The 23,306-nt window shown below is 40.0% G+C and overlaps 1 protein-coding gene across 9 annotated transcripts in view; it reads right to left on the reverse strand.

Annotated features, from left to right (window-relative positions):
- fmnl2a (formin-like 2a) overlaps positions 1-23,306 on the reverse strand; it is a 103,392-nt gene that overhangs the window by 6,956 nt on the left and 73,130 nt on the right. For 2 of the 9 annotated variants that reach the window (XM_062069999.1, XM_062070005.1), the window contains 18 exons: positions 23,252-23,306; positions 22,234-22,344; positions 21,962-22,111; positions 21,632-21,733; positions 19,941-20,244; positions 19,577-19,780; positions 18,077-18,097; positions 16,576-16,700; positions 16,304-16,503; positions 15,338-15,572; positions 15,191-15,259; positions 14,933-15,013; positions 14,719-14,848; positions 12,528-12,691; positions 12,347-12,448; positions 8,738-8,833; positions 8,415-8,538; positions 3,541-3,674 (listed from right to left, as the gene is read on the reverse strand). The exon at positions 23,252-23,306 is cut by the window's right edge and continues 20 nt beyond it. In XM_062069999.1, coding sequence (XP_061925983.1) covers positions 3,583-3,674; positions 8,415-8,538; positions 8,738-8,833; positions 12,347-12,448; positions 12,528-12,691; positions 14,719-14,848; positions 14,933-15,013; positions 15,191-15,259; positions 15,338-15,572; positions 16,304-16,503; positions 16,576-16,700; positions 18,077-18,097; positions 19,577-19,780; positions 19,941-20,244; positions 21,632-21,733; positions 21,962-22,111; positions 22,234-22,344; positions 23,252-23,306 — 2,365 coding nt within the window. In that variant the 3' untranslated portion in view covers positions 3,541-3,582. The remainder of the gene's footprint in view (positions 1-3,540; positions 3,675-8,414; positions 8,539-8,737; positions 8,834-12,346; positions 12,449-12,527; positions 12,692-14,718; positions 14,849-14,932; positions 15,014-15,190; positions 15,260-15,337; positions 15,573-16,303; positions 16,504-16,575; positions 16,701-18,076; positions 18,098-19,576; positions 19,781-19,940; positions 20,245-21,631; positions 21,734-21,961; positions 22,112-22,233; positions 22,345-23,251) is intronic. The other 7 variants (XM_062070003.1, XM_062070007.1, XM_062069998.1 and 4 more) reach the window with 4 other exon arrangements.

Consider the following 23,306-nt stretch of genomic DNA (forward strand, 5'->3'; position numbering starts at 1 on the left):
CACACACACACACACAGCAGAAAACAGACAAGTAGTGAGCATGCAACATTTGGAATAAAACATCAAGTGGTGAATTATTATCTCAGTCATCAAGTTAGTAAAGGAGGATGCAACAGTAAAAAAAAAAAAAAGGGCAGAATGTCTTGTAATATTTGTCATTAATGACAGTATGATGATGTATCTTTATTCTGTATTTGAACATTTAATATACAGTTACTATTTTGCCAACTATTATTTAGACACTGGCTTCATTTGAACTAAAAAGTGATATTTGTTGAGTTTTAAATTGAAAATAGAGAACAAAATCCTAGCTTTTTTACATTTTAAAAAGGTTGAGGTCCATATTCATTCACATGCTTTTTTTCTGATTTATGCTTATGCAATGTTCATTTACAGTTGATTAAAATCTAGGATAATTTATTATTTAGAATTGATTAAAATGATTTGGATGTTTAGGATGGTGCAAAAAATTATTTCCTCATAAATGTCAGGAATAGGAATCATTTTGTAAACACAAAAAAACCTAATACAAATATTTACTATATTTCATAAATGGTCACTCTCACAACTTCATATTCCTGTTTTCATTTCTAGTCAGAAGATTCAATGTAACAATTAATTTATGTAATCCCATGTATTAATGGTGGCCGACACAGACTGTTACCATGACCTTTGACACCACCTGTTTGCATTATCACCGCATTATGACACTAACTGCATTACAACTTTGTTAAAACCACAATATAACCACGTTATGACCTTATTAACTGCATTATGACCTCGTTATAACCACATTATGACCATAATAACTGCATTTTGACCTCGTTATAACCACAATATAACCACATTATGACCCTAATAACTGCATTGTGACCAGGTTATAACCACATTATGACCACAACTGCAATCTGACCACATTATGAACCTAATAACTGCATTATGACCACATTATGACCCTAATAACTGCATTGTGACCAGGTTATAACCACATTATGACCACAACTGCAATATGACCACATTATGACCCTAATAACTGCATTATGACCACATTATGACCCTAGTAACTGCATTATGACCACATTATGACCCTAATAACTGCATTATGACCACATTATGACCCTAGTAACTGCATTGTGACTAGGTTATAACCACATTATGACCACAACTGCAATATGACCACATTATGACCCTAGTAACTGCATTATGACCACATTATGACCCTAGTAACTGCAATGTGACCAGGTTATAACCACATTATGCAACTGCAATCTGACCACATTATGAACCTAATAACTGCATTATGACCACATTATGACCCTAATAACTGCATTATGACCACATTATGACCCTAATAACTGCATTGTGACCAGGTTATAACCACATTATGACCACAACTGCAATATGACCACATTATGACCCTAATAACTGCATTATGACCACATTATGACCCTAGTAACTGCATTATGACCACATTATGACCCTAGTAACTGCATTATGACCACATTATGACCCTAATAACCGCATTATGACCACAATATGACCCTAGTAACTGCATTATGACCACATTATGACCCTACTAACTACATTATGACCAAATTATGATTTCGTTATAACCACACTATGACCCTAGTAACTGTTGTGACCAGGTTATAACCACATTACGACCATATGCCTGCGCCTTGACCGCGTTATGACTACATTACAAACGCATTATGACCATATTAAACTGCATTATAACCATGTTACAACCACAATATGACCATAATAATTACATTATAATCATATCATAACATAATAACTGCATCCTCGTTGCATTAGCACTGGACTCCTTGTTATAACCACATTATGACATAATAACTGCATTATTACTGCATTATAACATGGTATAACCACTTTATGACCATAATAACTGCATTATGACCTCGTTATAACCACACTATGACCCTAGTAACTGTTGTGACCAGGTTATAACCACATTACGACCATATCCCCGCATTTACCACGTTATGACTACATTACAACCGCATTATGACCATATTAACTGCATTATGTTTGACCACAATAATTACATTATAATCGTATTATAGCAATAACTGTATCATCCATTGCTTTCGGTCTCCCCTAGAGGGGGGGGGTTACCCACATATGCGGTCCTCTCCAAGGTTTCTCATAGTCATTCACCGACGTCCCACTGGGGTGAGTTTTTCCTTGCCCGTATGTGGGCTCTGTACCGAGGATGTCGTTGTGGCTTGTGCAGCCCTTTGAGACACTTGTGATTTAGGGCTGTATAAATAAACATTGATTGATTGATTATCGCTGCATTAGACCTGGACTCCTTGTTATATCCACATAATGACTTAATAACTGCATTATTACCGCATTATAACAAGTTGTAACTACATTACGACCACAATAACCCCATTATGACCAGGTTGTAACCACATTATGACCCTAATAACTGCATTGTGACCACATTATAACCATGTTACAACCACAATATGACCATAATAATTACTTATAATCGTATTGTAACATAATAACTGCATTATCGTTGCATTAGCACTGCACTCCTTATAACCACATTATGACATAATAACTGCATTATTACCGCATTATAACAAGTTCTAACTACATTACAACCACAATAACCACATTATGACCGATTATAACCACATTATGACCATAATAACTGCATTATGACTGCATTGGCACTGTATTATGACCAGGTTATAACCACATTATAACTAGATTACGACCATAAAAACTGCATTATAACCGTATTATGACCATAATAACTGCAGACTACTGTGCCAAACAAATGGCTACAGCCCTCGTAAGTGGCTTCGTCTTGTGAAATCAGCGTTTGTTCTGATTTTAAGGTTTTCTTTTTCTCTGTTTTAGCAAATGTGTTATAGCCAATTGTTTCCTTTCACCATCAATTTTAACTCAATCTTAAGCCAGGGTATGAATTAATATTAATTTTCCTGAGGGAACTCTCCTGAAGGAATCAATAAAGTACTATCTATTTATCTATCTAATGTGGTTTTACATAGCTAATCTAATTCAATGGTGTTCTAGCTAAGTATAATGGATTAATTGATTGCATAATGAAAAAGTATGATGAATGATTGTCAACATAGAGCATGCTCTCTCTCCTTAGCTGGTTAGTCTATGTATGTAGGGTGGCCTTCCATTCACATCCACTAGATGGCAGCATGTAGCTAAACGTCAGAGCTCGCTGTTAAAGCCAGCAGCAGTTTTAGTTTTCTTGTACTGTCAGCAGAGAAAAGTCACCTCTGAGGAAAAAGCTACATGATGAAATGATGATTGTTAAAGACGGGGTCAGACTCCATGCAGGTGGCCCCACGCCAACACCGTGTCATGCTTAGGAGGTCGAAAAAGGTGATTAAACACACATTCACTCAGGCAAGTGTGGTTTATGTGTTGGCAACCCCACAACAGGACCCGTGTGGAAGTTAGAAAGCGTGCAAGGTTATTCCAGGACAAAGTGGAGAGAGAAGGACGACGTGTTCCAGCAACCTTTTTTTTTTTTTTGGAAGGGAAGAAGAGAGTTCTACAAGCTTAGTAATGGTACTCCTCATTGAGGGCGGGCTCGCAGAAGAACCGAGAGCCGCGCTTGGCGGTGCGGGCGGTAAAGGGCACCGTCTTCAGCACTGCGACAATGACAACAAACACAACAGCCAAGACAAGACAGACAACGTGAGAAAAGCAGATTGCTACAGCAGTTAGCACAAAACCGTCAGTTAGCAATAGCAGGTTAATGCTAAACTACCACTGCATCATTATCTTCTCTGCTTCTGTCAGCGCCAACAAATACAAGATGTAGATTGTGTTAGTGTACAGTATGATACAGTATTAGGTACACCTGTGCAATGGAATTAGAATAGGAATGTTCAAAGTGGTTGGGCATATTTTTCAGCTCATCCCAAACTATGGTAACTCTCGTGCCTTAAACATAACTAAAGTTAGCTAAGCAGGTTTGGAAATGTTTTTAAAAATTTGGCAAGCTGCAGTAACTCCCCTCGGAAATCCTGAGACTTTCCAGGGGAGACCCGCCTCACACTTTGAAAAGCCCAAAGTCTGTGATATGTTGTAGAATTTATTTCAATACTAGATTTGCATCAAAGGACGGCGGAAAAGATCATCAGGACTCCTCTTCCTCCTATCGAGGAGATCGCAAAAAGCCGCTGCCTGACCAGGGCTCAGAACATCTGCAGAGACTCCTCCCACCCCCACCAAGGACTGTTTTCACTGCTGGACTCTAGAAAGAGGTTCCGCAGCCTCCGTAGCAGAACCTCCAGGTTCTGTAACAGCTTCTTCCCTCAGGCCATAAGACTCTTGAACGCATTAAAATAATCCCCTCAATTCCCCCCAAAAACGGATTAACTCGCTGGAATATAAAGCAGTGTTTCCCACACATTCATTTATTTGTTGCGGCCCGCCACGAAAGAATTAAGGCCGCCACAAAAATGTTTTTATTTTTTTTGTCCTGTCCAGCTTCTCAGGCAAATCATATAGCTGATGTAGATTCCCATATCGGCTGTTCAGATTTACTTTACAAAAGAGAAGTGTAGGATCAAGATTTTTGGAGCTCTTTGTTCAGTGGATCAGATGTTTGATGAAGCTTTGTGTCTATCTACCACCACTACTGTTTTCTGTTTATTTGTTACTGACTGTGGCAGGACACCTCTGCCTCTGTTTCACTTTATGTTGCTGGTAAATAATATGGTTGTAGTAGTAGGCTAAAGTTAAATTATTTAGTATGCACTAATTAAAGGGGCAGAGCTTTAAGAGACATTTTAGCTTTTATATTTTTATAAGATATATTTTTTTGTAAGAACCACAATTAATAAATATATTTCAGTGAATAACTTATTGTTCAAATCTGTATATATATATATATGTACATAAAGTGTTGTAATTATATTGTAAAATGGATGGATTGATGGACGTTTAAAACAAAACTGTTATTATTAATTAGTAAGTATACATTTTTTGAGCCTTTTTAGAGAAAATCATATCATTGTAGTAAATTATGCAAATTACTCGATGATGTCATGGTGACCACGCCCATAGCTTATCTGTAAAGTAATTTATTTATTTATATCTGCACATAATTGCTCTTTTATCCTGCACTACAACAAGCTAATGCAACGAAATGTTGTTGAATGACAATAAAAGGAAGTCTAAGTCTACATGGTGTCTGCATCTACTTACAGTGATCAACAATCCTCACGTTTGATGTCAGTTATAGTCGTAATGTACTGTGTCACACTCTGATGTTGCTAATATAAAATTACAAATGTGGACGTATTGTCCCACAAATTATTTTTATATAAACAGTATTATTGTAAGCATTATTTTGAGCCAAATAAGCACTAATTGATTACCGGGCGTGGCCACCGCTGCTGCTCACTGCTCCCCTCATCTCCCAAGGGGTGGAACAAGGGGATGGGTCAAAAAATGCAGAGGGTCATTTCACCACACCTGGTGTCTGTGTGACTATCAGTGGTACTTTAACTTTAACTAATGTAATCATAATAATATTGCAAGTAACCCTTGCAAATGCAATAAACTTTTATTTCTCATTAGTATTTTTCACCAATGGAATTGGAAGGTCAAAAACGTGTGATTACCTTAAAAAAGTAAACAAACAATACAAAATAGAATGTACGGTACTCATTTCTGTTAGCAAAAAAAATGATTTAGTAAATATTACACGTCTTAAGGTGCAGTTTTTCCTTAGTTGGACCGACTGGGTCAAGTGGTTTGTTTTGTTGTCTTTTTTTTGGTTGCCATCACTTTCCAACAAATTTGGAATACTGTCTCATTCGTACGTGTCGATGGGCTAATCTTGCTTATTTCCCATATAGTCCCAGACCAGGGATGTGCATTCATCTTTAAACCTTAAAGTTAAAGTACCAATGATTGTCCCACACACACACTAGTTGTGGCGAAAGTAATCTCTGCATTTGACCCATCACCCTTGATCACCCCCTGGGAGCAGTGGGGAGCAGTGGGCAGCAGTGGGCAGCAGTGGGCAGCAGCGGTCACCGCGCCCGGGAATCATTTTTGGTGATTTAACCCCCAATTCCAACCCTTGATGCTGAGTGTCAGGGAGGTAATGGGTCTCATTTTTATAGTCTTTGGTATGACTCGGCCGGGGTTTGAACTCACAACCTACCGATCTCAGGGCGGACACTCTGACCACTAGGCCACTGAGTAAGCTGTGCTTCTCAAAAGAGACTAGCTACCCACGTGCATCCTGTGTGTGTAAGCCAGCTGTCCCGCCTGCGCCCACAGAGACAACAATTGTGGGCGACTGGACAAGAGGATTCACTGCGTTCATTTAAATTTAGCATTGAATTAACGCACTCAGGTGCTGAAAGCGATGCAGAGGGTACCCTCTTGCTACCCGATTGTTTCCAAACACATGATAATTGCAAAGTTATATCATTTAATTACTGTAAATTCCGGACTATAAGACGCTACTTTTTTGTTATTGTCCGGTCTATAGCGCCATCTTTTGGACAATTTTTCTCACTGCTGGGTGAACGTCTACAGCAGTGGTGTCAAACTCATTTTAGATCGGGGGCCACATGGAGAAAAATCTACTCCCAAGTGGGCCGGACTGGTAAAATCACGGCACGATAACCTAAAAATAAAGACAACTTCAGATTGTTTTCTTTGATTTCTCTGAAAATGTACAAATCATAATGTTTTTGTTGGTTTTTTTTACACTTACCGGTACATGTTGTGGTTAATAGTATTCTATCTTTATTTTTTTGTTATTTATATTCTTTGAATAAATTATGTGATAATGTTCATCAGTCAACTCATTGGTGTTAATTTTAAATCAATCAAGATAAAAAAATGTATATCAAAATCAAATTACAGTATGTTATTTATGTAGTTTGATCATTTTCCTCAACTGATGTACTAACATCATGTGGTTTATTTTATTTTTGTACATATGTAGCATCATCTACAAAGATACAAAGAATTGCTATTGCGACATCCAGTGGACACATTTAGAACAGCTGTTTCTTTCATTAAAAAATTCCAGGTAAATTGTTATACTTAGCAAACTCATCCCGCGGGCCGGATTAAACCTTTTTGCGGGCCTGATCCGGCCCTCGGGCCTTACGTTTGACACCCCTGGTCTACAGTATTTCCTTTCGTTTAGTGCTTTCGACCGAAAGTACGACTGCCGTCCGTCCTCTAATTGTCCATAGCTTTTCTACTCATATAGATTCTTCATTCATCACTCCAGGCCACGTTTGTAAGTTTTACAATAAAACCAAAACTATTCATACTTAACCGTCCCATGTGTGATGTCTGTAGGGGTGTGTCATGCATTTGTATGTGTTATCGTAATTTAATCAAGCTAGCGTTGTTAATGTTAGCTAGTACGCTAACACGTTTACGAGTGTCTGTGTATTATTAACTTACAAGCTCATTCTTTTTGTATTGTTCTAGTTTCGTAAATTCACCAAGACATCACGGTGGAGTTATGAGTCTGTTTAGCTGATTGGAGAGCTAGCTTCCGCAGCTCACTGCAGGTCAATGACAATGACTTCTGTTTTGTTTGATTGGCCGTTTTACTGCCGTGTGACAGGCACAGTTTGGAAATAATTTGGTATGTATATTAACATTTACACATTTTTTCTGCGTAAATAACTAATTTCACAACGTATATATCTGTGTCTTATATTCCAGCTTGGCTAATATATGGAACAATATTTATTTACTTTAAAATTTAGTGAGTGCGGTTTAATACCGGTGCGCTTTATAGTCCGGAAAATACGGCACATGTCAAAGCATGCACTTGTTGTGTTGATGTATTTAAAAACAAAGATTTCACAATATCTACAAAATATTATTGTTATAAGACTACCTGACAGCGTCAATCAAAACGGATTATTGTTAACTTGGTTGTCGACAGGTCTTGTCGCGGATCAATCTTTACATTGTTCAGGTGTACCTAATGCAATGGCATGTTTGAGTATTGAAAATCCATTCTCTTGATGGCAAAATTTCCTTGGAGTTAGTCACAGCATCCGCCACGTGTTACTAAGCAACGCCAAAGCAGAACATCGACAACACTTGAAGCGCCTCAAGTGTCCAGGATTAGCTCGTAGCTTCATGTTTGCGTCTCAAACATCTGCTTCTCCAAAAATAGAGTCAGTGTTAGTTCATTTGGAAGCCTCCATGCAGATCGCCCCACACGCATTGTGTGTGTGTGTGTGTGTGTGTGTGTGTGTGTGTGTGTGTGTGTGTGTGTGTGTGTGTGTGTGTGTGTGTGTGTGTGTGTGTGTGTGTGTGTGTGTGTGTGTGTGTGTGTGTGTGTGTGTGTGTGTGTAACCAATAGAGCCAGGTCCAAATAGGTTTACCCGTGATGATGTCCTCAATGGCTCCATCTTTGCCTTCATAGACATGGCGGCTGTCTTTTACTTGCTTCTTCCGCAGTTCTTGGATCAGCTCCTGTTGCTGTCTTTTGTTTTTATGTGAAGAAGACTGAAAAGAAGACACCGTCACTTGAACTTGTTTTACACAAACTAAACCAAACCATTAAGAAGGGTAACAGCTGATCCTGAGCAGTAGTGACGTGACCCAGCAGGGTGCAGAGCAGAAAGAAGCAGATGCATCAGGTCATGTGTCCACTACTAATCCTGATAGCAGCAGGGTGAGGTGCAGTAGGGCACGATTGGCTCACCTTCTGGTCTGCTTCCATCATGGCCTCCTGTTCTAGAAGCTTCTCCATCAAAATCTGCTGCTGCCTCTTTTTCTGCTCGTTGTCCTCTTCAGCTTGCTGGGGAAGACGGCAGGAACGTAATGTTGATAGAAAACAGATGGTCACGATAACACAGGAGACAATCTTGACAGTGTAAACAGAAGATAAATTAAATTTTTTGGTACAGTTCATTTAGGAAAAATTTAACTAATTTGATACGGAGGCGGATTTACATGACATCATCTTGTGGAAAAAAGATGAAACAGAAAAAACTCCATTGTTGCTCATTAGAAACAATGGAACAATTTTTTTCCGTTCAGTCCAAAGAACATTTTCACCCTAAAAATAAATAGTTTTGTAAAACCATTTATGTAAAAATTTAAAAAGTCCCTCCGCAGTTTGCAACTATTATGCAGTAATGTCCTCTTGTAATATTCAACCATGGATTACAGTAGTTTTCTAAAAAAAAAAAAAAAAATAAAAAAAAGGGATTATTAGGGGTCTAACTATCTATCCATCCATCCATCCACTTCCGCTTATCCGAGGTCGGGTCGCGGGGGCAGCAGCCTAAGCAGGGAAGCCCAGACTTCCTTCTCCCCAGCCACTTCGTCCAGCTCTTCCCGGGGATCCCGAGGCGTTCCCAGCCCAGCCGGGAGACAAAGTGTCCTGGGTCTTCCCCGTGGCTTCCTACCGGTCGGACGTGCCCTAAACACCTCCCTAGGGAGGCGTTCGGGTGTCATCCTGACCAGATGCCCGAATGACCTCATCTGGCTCCTCTCCATGTGGAGGAGCAGCGGCTTTACTTTGAGCTCCCCCCGGATGGCAGAGCTTCTCACCTTATCTCTAAGGGAGAGCCCCGCCACCCGGCGGAGGAAACTCATTTCGGCCGCTAGTACCCGTGATCTTGTCCTTTCGGTCATAACCCAAAGCTCATGACCATAGGTGAGGATGGGAACGTAGATCGACCGGTAAATTGAGAGCTATGCCTTACGGCTCAGCTCCTTCTTCACCACAACGGATCGATACAGCGTCCGCATTACTGAAGACACCGCACCGATCCGCCTGATCCACTCTTCCCTCACTCGTGAACAAGACTCCGAGGTACTTGAACTCCTCCACCTGGGGCAGGGTCTCCTCCGCAACCCGGAGATGGCACTACACCCTTTTCCGGGCGAGAACCATGGACTCGGACTTGGAGGTGCTGATTCTCATCCCAGTCCCTTCACACTCAGCTGCGAACCGATCCAGTGAGAGCTGAAGATCCTGCCCAGATGAAGCCATCAGGACCACATCATCTGCAAAAAGCAGAAACCTAATCCTGCAGCCACCAAACCGGATCCCCTCAACGCCTTGACTGCGCCTAGAAATTCTGTCCATAAAAGGTATTAACAGAATCGGTGACGGCAGCCTTGGCGGAGTCCAACCCTCACTGGAAACGTGTCCGACTTACTGCCGGCAATGCGGACCAAGCTCTGACACTGATCATACAGGGAGCGGACCGCCACAATCAGACAGTCCGATACCCCATACTCTCTGAGCACTCCCCACAGGACTTCCCGAGAGACACGGTCGAATGCCTTCTCCAAGTCCACAAAGCACATGTAGACTGGTTGGGTAAACTCCCATGCACCCTCAAGGACCCTGCCGAGAGTATAGAGCTGGTCCACAGTTCCACGACCAGGACGAAAACCACACTGTTCCTCCTGAATCCGAGGTTCGACTATCCGGCGTAGCCTCCTCTCCAGTACACCTGAATAGACTTTACCGGGAAGGCTGAGGAGTGTGATCCCCCGATAGTTAGAACACACCCTCCGGTTCCCCTTTTAAAGAGAGGAACCACCACCCCGGTCTGCCAATCCAGAGGTACCGCCCCCGATGCCCACGCGATGCTGCAGAGTCTTGTCTAACTATAAATCGATTAAAATTCCTAAGTTTCAACTAATTTGACCTGTGCTCAGCTAATTTGCCTTCCAGAAGACAGGCTTTGATTCAACGTTGTTTTAAAAGGCAATCGATCGATTTTATCGAAACTAGAAAAAAGAAACCATTGCATTTAAGAACGGCAGACTTTTGTATGAGGTTTAACACTTTACATGATAAGGACTTTAAACGTTGTTCAAGTCTGTCTGCTCGTCTGTGACGTCATCACCATCAGTCATCTAAGCAAGAAAGGCGGATAACTACGATGGCTTAGGAAGGTCACAACAAATGCAAACGCGGCAAGACAATATCAAAAATCAACAACTTGCAGATACAGCACAATCCAATATAGTATTCAATGCTGCCTGAGGCTGAGCCAATGGGTGGCCATGATACTGAACAGCACGCATTCTGAATCAATTGATTTAAAATCAATTCTCAATTCAACACGATTTTCGATTCATACTGATTATTGCAATGTATTATTTGGTATAGTAATTATAAAATTTTCAAAATAGGTTCGTTTTTTTTCCCTTTTGGTTGCTCATAGGGATGTCCGATAATATCGGGCTGCCGATATTATCGGGCGATAAATGCTTTAAAATGTAATATCGTAAATTATCGGTATCGGTTTCTTAATTATCGGTATCGGTTTCTAATAGTAAAATGTATGACGTTTTAAAATGCCGCTGTGTACACGGACGTAGGGAGAGGTACAGAGTGCCAATAAACCTTAAAGGCATTTCCTTTGCGTGCGTGCCGTCCGAGTCACATAATATCTACCGGCTGTTCTCATCACGAATTAATGCAATGCATACTTGATCAACAGCCATACAGGTCACACTGAGGGTGACCGTATAAACAACTTTAACACTGTTACAAATATGCGCCACACTGTGAACCGACACCAAACAAGAATGACAAACACATTTCGGGAGAACATCCGCACCGTAACACAACAGAAACACAACAGAACAAATACCCAGAATCCCTTGCAGTACTAACTCTTCCGGGACGCTACAATATAAACCCCCCCCGCTATCCCAGTGCCATGTTGGCATTTTTTTCCATAACTTGAGTTGATTTATGTTGGAAAACCTTGTTACATTGTTTAATGCATCCAGCGGGGCATCACAACAAAATTAGGCATAATAACTGTATATATCGGTATCGCTTGATATCGGTATCGGTAATTAAGAGTTGGACAATATCGGAATATCGGATATTGGTAAAAAAGCCATTATCGGACATCTCTAGTTGCTCACGTATAAATATAGCGAGTAAGCAGGGAGATGGCCTTAAAACATCTTTTTTTAAATTCATAATAAAAACAAACCATTTTAAAATCTATTTTTGAAAATTATGAATTGATTTAGAATTGGAAATAAATAGGAATGCTTAATTTAGGACCAAACAATTGTAGAATATGCTTTCAAAAAACAAATTTTCCCCCCAAAACGTGCAATGTGGCAAAGCCCCAATATTTGAAGCGCGATGTGGTGAGGGACGACTGTATTTGTATTTACCACATTTCCCAACAGTAGAGGGAGCTCTGGAGCAACAAAACCAAATTGTTCCTGCTACTTTCATAGTCTCACACCAGGAAAAGATGTGACATCATCTTTGTTTGGCCGCAAAAACATCAGCAGCAGGTTTTAGAATGACACTCACCCTGTAGGCCTTCACAAAGCGTACAAACACAGGAAAGAAGACGGACGGCGGCGTAGTTTTTGAACTCTCCCCAAAGAACTTCACTGCCTCCTCAAAGGCATCCTTTCAAACAAAGACAAGCAATTGGTTGGTGTTTGTGTCACTTTACCTTGCTGTCATCTACGTGGCGCGTGCGTCTTACCTGTGCGATCTTGGCGTCATCCTGCAGCTTTTTCAGCTTGCTCTCGTTGTGCATGATGAAATCCTTGAGCATGGTGTTGTGGCCGTGCATGCTGTACTCTCTCTTGGTCAGCTCCATGCCTCTGTGCAGCTCTTTCACATCCAGCAGGACGTTGTCCAGCGACACTGTGAACATAAGAAGATGCTTCAGTGTGCACTCGGGGCAGGCGACCTCAGGCGCACCTGCAATGCAGTCTACTATAGGAGAATTGACCACAATGCAGAGCCGTGTATAGAGAGTATGGTCAACTCGTTTCAGAGTTGGTCCTCCGCCCTGTAGTCAGGTGAGGGGCTTTTTACCAATCATTTAGGATATCGTCTGGCCATACTCTTTCTGGTTGGTCAAAAGCCCCTTACGTGACTACAGGGCGCCATGTTGGAGAGCAACTCTGGAACAGGTTGGCCATACTCTTTATATACACGGCTCTGCCACAATTTATCCTGTGGGGCACCTTGTGGCGCTAACAATGCTTTACAACACACGAGCTAGAGCTGCATGATTATGGCCAAAATAATAATCACGATTATTTATTTCTAAGTTGAGATCACAATTATTAATTCCGAATATTCATTATGTAAAGTAAATTGCAGTAATGGGGTCCTGGAGGAGGGAGGGGGAATGTTAATGTGATGTCATCATGCAATTTGTAATGAAATAGTCTAATAAAAAGGCAAAATAAATGCTATCCATATATTTCTAAACAAATCGGTGTTTTTGTTCATTATTAGTACTAACGTTTAATATTTTTCTCATAACATGACGCCTTTAGCTCTTTGTAAATTTTTAATGGGGTGCTCACTGTGTGGCCTGGGCATCATTATTTGTTCACCCCCCACTTGACATTATCATACAATATGTAAAACATGTACAATACAGGCCAAACGTTTGGACACACCTTCTCCTCATTCAATGCGTTTTCTTTATTTTCATGACTATTTACATTGTAGATTGTCACTGAAGGCATTAAAACTATGAATGAACACATGTGGAGTTATGTACCTCACAAAAAAAGGCGAAGTAACTGAAAAAACTGTTTTATATTCTAGTTTCTTCAAAATAGCCACCCTTTCCTTTGATTACTGCTTTGCACACTCTAAGCATTCTCTCGATGAGCTTCAAGCACACCTGTGAAGAGAAAACCCTATCACGTGACTACCTCTTGAAGTTCATCAAGAGAATGCCAAGGGTGTGCAAAGCAGTAATCAGAGCAAAGGGTGGTTATTTTGAAGAAACTAGAATATAAAACATGTTTTCAGTTACTTCACATTAACTCCACATGTGTTCATTCATAGTTCTGATGCCTTCAGTGACAATCTACAATGTAAATAGTCATGAAAATAAAGAAAACGCTGTGTGTCCAGACTTTTGGCCTGTACTGTATATTAAATTACAAAATATAGTGTTATTTGAATGTAACAATTGTCCTTCAATGCGTAAATTACAGTTGGCACTGGACGAAAAAGTGTCCAGACTCATTTTAGCATCACGCCTGGCTGTTAAGAGAGAGAGAGAGCAGCGTGTTGTGTAGGCGTTCACATGTGTGCCATTTAATAATAAAAAGCGAAGTGGTCTTTAACCCACACCGAGAACTTCATGGAAGTGAAACTAAGTCAAATGAGGCGACAGGCTGATGCAGCACGGGGAAATTTTTTTCAATGCCATTCGTGGTCATTGGGCTCTGTGCGCATACAAAATGGACTCTGGTATGGACGGGAGGGAAGATGCGCTTCACTGGGCTTCAAGACGAGCCGCAGATGTGAAAGTGCATGATTTGATGTACGGCCCACCCTGCTTTATAACTTTTAATAATGCAAACATTCACCTTTATTTAATATTGGCAGTCAAAATCGTGATCGTGATTCAAATTAAATGAATTGTGCAACCCTAACACAAGCCGTTTAAAGCACCATTAGAGTGCAGTCCTGGCTTTAACATTATATATGCTGTTGTTTAGGGCAACAACCACATGATCAAGTCAACTTAGATACACATTGTTTATATGTTCAATAACTAGTGACATTTGAGCCTTGCAGGCTTCAAATTGATTATTAACTTGTAGAATCAAACCCTAGTAATATTAAAGACCAAATAGCCTAGAGTGCAGTGGCTATGTGAGAGTGTGATGGACATGTTCCTTCCGAAAGAAGCTCACCTGCAGCAGCTTTCTCCACATAGTGAAGCTCATTGTAGAAAAGACAGACCTGGCTGTATTTCTCCTTCACCACGTTGGCTATGTAGTGTAACAATGTTATCTTGCGGTCTGTCGATTTGGTGTCAAGCAGCTGCAAAGCAAAAGAAAAACAACATATGTTGGATATACTGCATTGATACTGCATTGTGAATGATGGATGCTGGAATAAACTCACCAGGTCTAAACTTTGCAGCTTGAATCCATAGACTGCTCCCCTTTTGCTGCTGTTCATGTAGTTTCCAAGTGCTAAAATAATCTGCAGGACAGAAATAAACATGCGATAGTTGGTTTCCCTATAGTGGTGACGGTGAATAAAAGTTTCACTCACCACAGGAAAGGTAATAAACTCATCAAAAGTGAAGTTATTTTTGGTCTATCATAAGCTCATGCAGCACACAACAACCATTTGTATAAAGACAAGGAGCTCACGTGCCTCTAGTATTTTTTTCAGCTTCTGTGACGACTTGATGGACACGGATGCAGCGATGACTGCATGAAGTTGCTGTCAGAAAAGGAAAGTAAGTACAGTGTTGCACAAGTTCATGAAGCCCACGCATGGGGTCGAAAAAAAGAAACCTACCGGCGTTAACATCTGCAAACTCTCTGTGAAGTTCCCGATGAAGGCCATGATAGTCATCTTCTGCATGAGCCGCTCGATCTTACTGAATTGCATCATGAAGCGGTCCTCGTCCGTCAGGCTCTCCACTGGCTTACGCTCCTTCTCGAACTGCCGCAGGGTTTTCACCTCGTTCTCCGTGGGCTGGAAGCGCATGAGGCACTCGACGAAGTCCACCGGCAGGGTCCGCAGGTCAATCCTGAGGAGGAGGAAGCATATTGCATTAATTTACAGCGGAAACTTCAATGTTGCCTGGGAGTCGTTTTTCTAAAAACGTTTTAAAAATCCTCCAAAAAAAAAGTATTTTGCCTTTAGATTAGATAATAACGAGACATATCGTAATTATCAAATAGGACTCTTTCTTCCTTGCGGTGAATAATGGCTACAGTGTGGTTGTCACGTTTATGAGATGCAAGTTTAAGCCACTGTGACTGTTGTTATTTTTTGTATTAATGGCACAGATGGTGATGGAAATGGTAAGTGATAATAATAACGATCTATCCATTTATCCATTTTCTACTGTAACCCTAACCTTCTCTGGGTCACGGGGGGGAGCCTATCCCAGCTGCACTCGGGCGGTAGGTCGGGTGCACTCTGGACAAGTCGCCATAACGATACATACTTTTTTTATTGTAAATTGTTTTTAATAGTTTTTATCACTATTATTGTTTTGGTTATTACTATTGTTATTATTAATACTGTTGCTGCTATTATTCCTTTATGTTTTTACTTTTTTGTATCGTATGTATAAGTATCATATTTGCATGTCTTCTCAAATGCTTTGTAAATGTATATCCCAAGTGCTGTAAAGCTGGGATTGGGCTGGCGTTGCTCTTTTTTTCTTTTATTAGACTGATTAACATTCTGTGTGATTTTTGTAAAATCGGGAAAAAAATGGGACCATATCTATTCTCTACTGCATTGACTTACAACTGTATGGCCTTGCAGATCTCCTCTGGCGTCTTGCCCACTTTCCTCAGCGTGATAGCCAGGTTCTTCGCCCGGTTGGAGTCCAGCAGCGTCACCTTGTTCGGTCCTTTCTGAATGACCTGCTTGCTCATGGTGAACTCCATCGACGGGCCCTGGGCTTTCGTCTTGAACATTTCCTCGAACTCATCCACATTCAGGTCCTAAGATTCCAGCAAACAAATGGGTGTTATCACATCATCAAGAGGCCAGAAAAGGGGCATAAAGATCGTCACCTCAAGTATCCTTTCATCGTCGATCTCATTGAAGACTGTCCCGTTGATCTGGTTGGGTTTCAGTGCAACCCAGTTGAAGACTGGCATGCGGAACTTTGTTTTGATGGGTTTTTTGATTTTAACAGCTGGAGAGGAAAGGGAGGAGTCAATAAAGCAGCTTTCTAATGCTGGAATGCGCACACTCACACGTGCGGCGACAATCGGGGAATAGGGACGATGTATCAGGGAGTGGTGACAAAACTGTTCACATTTGACAAGATAAGCATCCTCTGAGTAATAAACAGGATTAAGCAAGACTATTATTTTCATGTGGGGTGTGACATGGGCTACAGCTGCAAACACACTGTGATTTTCTTTCTCAGACCACATTGAAACCATCCAAGGATCACTCTGTAAATCATGCATTATGCGGGGCTCTCTTATGGGAGAGATTAGGAGGCTTTATTGACTCTCCAGCGGATCCATCAATGCTGACATTTCAGGTGGGCGGAGCAGGCCAGCATGTAGGGAGCAGTGTTTTGTGCATGCAATCAACACTTTTTGAGACATGGCAACACACAAACAGAACTCACACAATACTCTACAAAGACGGAAGGTGAAATCATGCAGAATGTTTGAAACGTGGTATTTTTTTTAGTGCTCCCAAATATGTATGTTTTGACATCTATTAGAATTTGATCGAACTATTAAAAGTCCCACACATTTTGAAGCAGGGGTGTCCAAAGTGTGACCCGGGGCTAATTTTTTAATTTCCGGTGGCACATTCAAATAGTGAATATTTTTTTAAAAATGTAAAAAGTCGAACAAAAGAGCAAACAGGAGCAAAATTTTACAAGAAAAAGTTGAAAATGTTGAAGCTAGTAACACGAGGATGCCATGCAGGCTGTTTTAAAATAAATTATATATACATATATATATATATATATATATATATATATATATATATACATACATACATACATACATACATATATATATATATATATATATATATATATATATATATATATATATATATATATATATATATATATATATATATATATATATATATATATATATATATATACATACATATATATATATATATATATATATATATATATATATATATATATATATATATATATATATATATATATACATATATATAGATATATATATATATATATATATATATATATATATATATATATATATATATATATATATATATATATATATATATATATATATATATATATATATATATACTTGTTTTGAAAGTGACAATACCAAAATACCCCCGCATCCACTGATTTGTATTAACGTGTAGCCCTTAGTGAAGCATGCTTGGACATCCCTGTTTTAAAGCATGTGACTCCTGATAGTGCTCAAAACAGTTGATAGCCAGAAAGAAAATACCAACTTCAAAGCTTGTAGGAAAGGAGGAGAGAGAGAGCATAGGGATGAAAGATAAAAGATTTAAAAAAAAACACTGAACGGAAAGAGCAGAACCTACAGAAAAGTTTGATGGGTCCCTCTGGTTGGCAGAAAAAGAAACAATTCAAAGAGTTTACAGAATTAGTGAAGATTTTACACAACAATAATGATAATGAATACAACTACAGCCAAAGCAGTATTAATGGTATAAAACAAAAACAATAAAATAATCCTGTGTTTATTGCTATTAATTAGCGCCGGACATGACCGCAATAAATTAATTTCTGCAAAGTAGGAATCATTAATTATAAATGGAATATTTTCATTGCTAGTTCTTTTCATCCAATATAGTAATGCCGCCTGGTCTGCGGCAATCAGTAGCTATGATACTGAACAGCGCGCTCTGATTAGTTTGGTTTTATCTAGTGTCCAATAACTACTATAAGTTTTGATATTAGATACGAGTTAATTTTGACATTTTTATGTTTGAAAATTAAAGGGGTTATAGATTTTTTTCTACATTTAAAACACTTCTTTGTAGTCTCCATAACATGTAATGGTGGTTGCAAAGATAATGTTTTACAGACCATCTCTTCAGAATGCACTGTTTTGTGAGCGGTCTTATTTACATGCCTCACTTTGACGGCATCTTCTCTACGCTATTGTTGTTGCAGTTCTTAAGCTTCCATACAAAGTCTACTGACAGATGTTTGAACTATGCGCTACTTTGTTCTTGGAATGGCAGCAGCGGAGGATACGTGTGCATGAAGGAGCTTATTGACTGGTACAGCGTGGACTACAATGGCGGAAGCGCACAAGGCACTCTGGGTAAATTTTTACCATATATGGATAATCCACTGATATCACACCTGGCAAAAACGCCACTAAAAGAGAAAATTCCAAATAGCTCGTTTGGCAGAAGTAGGACGGAAGGCAAGATTATTTTATAAACATTTCCGCAATGCTTACACGGATTAATTTCAAATTTTCGGGACGTACGCAGGTCCCAAATACACAAAAACAGGTACCAGTTGGTTTTGTATAATAGGGGCCCTTTAATTTAGGCAAAAAATGTAGTAGAATATGCTTAAAAAAACAAAAAGAAAACAAAAATATGCAACGTGGTGAAGCCACAATATTTGAAGCCCATTGTGGCGAGGGACGACTGTATTTTAAAGAGCTTAATTACTACATTAAAAGCAGTAAGTAGTGCTTTTATCTTTCTCTGTCTTTGTAGGTTAACAAGTGCACATTGGCTTCACCTGTGTCAATTTATTTACAAAATAAAAGTTATTTTTTAATAACATAAATATTATGTTTAACCCAAAGCTGCTACTTTAAAGCTGGGAGGGTTTTCTGAGTGCCAGTAAGTAAACAAAAGTAGAAAGTTGAAAAAAAGGTACAATAGTAAAGCAGTAGTGGAAGAATTTAGAGGTATTCTGTAGGTATTACTAATAAAGCTCTGTCATGAAAAGAACAGCACAACCATTAAAATCACAGTCTGGCTTTAAAATGCTTGACTCTTCGACAGCTTTATGCAATAGGACTTTTTGTTCCATTTCCAATTTGTTAAACCTACCGGCTAAACCAGAGTTCATGATGACAGTGGGGGTCCCACAGCCGGGCAGTGGAGGCGCTGCAGGAGGAGGCGGAGGCGGCAGGGGGGCTGACATGTGTGAAGTGGGTCCTGTAGGTGGAAGTGGAGGTGGGGGCGGTGGGGGCGGCGGCGGTGGTGGGGGAGGAGCTGCTGGAGTAGGCGTGGTCGATGAAGGTCCATTTGATACTGGAGAGGACAGCAGGAAAGATGGTGATGATGGTATTATTTCAGCATACATCTATTATACCATGTGATATGTATTGAAGTTTGCACATGCTGATAATTAGTTTGTTTACTAATTAGGTATTATGTATATATAGCAAAAAGCATTCCAGAGTACACCTACATGTGCCATTCTCTGGCAATGGAGGGGCCGGAGGTGGTGGAGGAGACGTGGCACCCACCGCATCTCCAACGGGGCCGCCAATTCCCCTTGTCATGGTGCCAGGCAAAACTTCCATACCGCCGGGTGGTGATGTGGCCAGAATGGAGATGTCGCCGTTTCCCTTTTTGTGGATCCTGATAGAGCCCTGCTTCTCCAGCTCGTGGATCTTCTTCTCCAAGTGACTCTGTCGCTGAATGGCCTCGTCCTTCTCTTTTAAGACCTGCCTTAGCGAGTGCAGCTTCCCGCTCGTGTCTTTGTAAGCTTCCTGTGCGAGTACGTTGACGAGTTAATTTTTGTGGCGTTTCATCACTTAGGGATACATTCATTGGACACTTCATTAGGTACTCCTGCAAAATCTAGTAGTGAGCTCTAATTTAGGCAAAGAACGGGTTCATTAAAAAAAATGTTTGGAATAGTACAATCTTATTTCACATCACGAACTGTGATTGTGTATCCATGGGGAGAAAATGGAAAATGCATTACAAAAAAAACTTGGGGCAGGAAATGAGCTGAGCCACATCCCCTCTGGAACAATTACATATTGACTACTTTGCTCCGTTGATCTAAAATCCAATCATTTCCCATTAAGCACTAAATGATTCCTTCCTCTGGTACACATTTGTGTTTTCAACAAGATAAGCAATTATCCAAATCCTAATTACCAACAAAACCTAATGACGACTTATTGTAACCATTTAATGCAAAGGTCTTCAACAGAGGTACTGAAGGTGAACTTTTTGGTTATTAGCCTTTTGGTTTGTATCTTTTTTCATATCACTCCTGCAAATTTTCCACAAATTTACCGGAAGTGTCTTTAAATACACAATAGAATTGATCTAATACATTGTAGTGTTGTTTAAAAATAACCCTGGCATGGCTCCTTAGCCTACTATAATAACATGAATACTTATATTATTGTATTCATGTTAGCATTTAAGATAACTAACAATTAACGCTGCAGTTGCCAGTAGCACTTAGCATACTAGTTGTCAAATAGCGATTAGTGCGCTAGCTATCAGCTAGCTATTAGCAGCTCTATACTGTATTATCTGAATATCTTAGGGTAGTCTTTCACAATAACAAGGTGTCTTTAGGACCACTTTAGTTTAAAACAGCATCACAATTTTAGTAGAGGGTGCCTGCTCCTTCTCTTGATCAGTTTGGGGATCCCTGGCCTGTAAAACGTTGAAGAACCCTGAGATAATGTATTCTGTCACTATTTGTCTTGAAAATAAATATGGAGGCTATATGTATGGGACTGTAATGATGTCAAGACCAAGGTACATTTTTGAATGTAGTAGTTATAAGGCTGTCAAGGGTGAATGTTAAGCTTACAAAAAAATACACCAATACATTTTGTAAATGTAAATATAGCCACTCCCTCAATACAAATGTAGTGAAGTGAATTGTGAAGTGAATTATATTTATATAGCGCTTTACATAGTAAAACCCAATATCTAAGTTAGATTTAAACCAGTGTGGGTGGCACTGAGAGCAGGTGGGTAAAGCGTCTTGCCCAAGGACACAACGGCAGTGACTAGGATGGCGGAAGCGGGGATCGAACCTGGAACCCTCAAGTTGCTGGCAAAGCCGCTCTACCAACCGAGCTATACCGCCCCGAAATGTAAAAGTCTTAAGAAGAACAGTCCGACCTTCATGCCTTCTAGATCCTTGTTAGTCTGCATTAGCTGCTTCTCCAGCTCCACAATCTTGGACATGGCTTCATTTTCTGCATCCAGCAGCTTCTCTGTTAACTGGAATGAAACAAAAAAAAATTTTTTTTTAGACAAGACATCAGGGATCCAACTATTGACTGACAGTCAATTAAAAACATGAGATGACAGTAAAGCCTATCCAGAGGTGCAAATAGACAGAGTTGTGATGTCCATGTCACTTTATTAAGCCCTGCTTGACACAAGCATCAATATCCTGTCGTTTTGGACATTTATAAAGAGTATTGCCACAGAAGAATGAACACTCACATGTGACATGTTTTCTTCCAGCTCCTCCACACGCTCCAGGGCCGCGTTTTTGGTCTCGGCATCCTCCAAGAGGGCGCCGACGTCAAACACATTGTCCAAGTAGGCCTGGATCTGAACCTGCAGTTTATCACTCTCTGTGTGCTTGAGTTTCTACAAGATAGTCACGTAATTTAGTTGGATTGTAAAAACCCAGGCAGCAACTGTGTTTCACATGGTTACTGCCTCCAGGGCGCAGCCATGACAACACTGAGCCCATGAGTGTCTCAACTCACGTCTAAGAATTCATCCAGACCCAGCTTGGTGAAGTCGTACTGGAGATGAACCCGGAAGTTCATGTCCTCTACCGAGTGCACAACGATGTTGATGAACTGCATGCAGGCCACCTACAGCAAACAAGACAACACAAAGAGCGAATGCTTTTAAACTACAGCATGCATTTCATTGCAAGTGCATCACTGCTCTGTATCAAATGTAAAATGCATAATGAAAATAGAAAAACAGCACCATCTGTTGGGTTTACGAATAACAATAGGTTATAAAATAATCTATTGATGCCTCTGTGATTTAGTAAAGCTTCACTATTGTGTTTTGCTTCCACAGCTGACAGAGTAGTTTATCTGGCAGATTACAGGGATCCAAAAACAATAGGCTACCTTCGCATGAACTGATCTTCATGTAGACGAAAAACAAACACTTGCTAACATCCTTAATACACGCTTTCATAACAATGTGCTCGCATCTTGTTGCAAAGCAGCTTTGTCTTGTCAAACCTTGCCTGCTACTTTTCCCTCACTGATCCTTTCACAAACATTCCTAATATACTGAAGTCGACATGAATGAAAACACTTAAAGGGGCTCAAGCGAGCTCTTTCTTCAAAGTGCATTTTATTCCGATCTGCTTGGAAATGACAGACTTGGCATGCGCTGCACATGTGACGCAACCTACTTCTGTTAGTTTGATGATACAAATTATAGGGCTTGTAAGAAGACATTTGTCTGGGTGGTGTTGAATGTTTGAGTTTGAAAGCAACACCACGGACAATACTACACTGCTAAAAGATAATATGACCAATCAATCGTCTTTTTCACCTCCATATATAAAAAAACAGTACCGGTACTCTGTATGCCAGTATGTAAGATATACGATAAAACAAATTCACGAGCTCAAAAAGCTTCACAAGCTACTTGCTATTTAATTGCTAATTGTGAGGACTCTGAAGGATAGAAATCAATAGTTGTTAGACCTGTGTGTGCAAATGTGTTTGTGTGTGCGTGTGTAAACCAGCATACCATGAAATCAATGTTGTTGTCTTCATTCTTGAAATACTCCATTAGCCTCTCAAAC

This window comes from Entelurus aequoreus, linkage group LG14 (assembly GCF_033978785.1).
Source record: "Entelurus aequoreus isolate RoL-2023_Sb linkage group LG14, RoL_Eaeq_v1.1, whole genome shotgun sequence".
In the NCBI taxonomy this organism is placed as follows: domain Eukaryota; kingdom Metazoa; phylum Chordata; class Actinopteri; order Syngnathiformes; family Syngnathidae; genus Entelurus; species Entelurus aequoreus.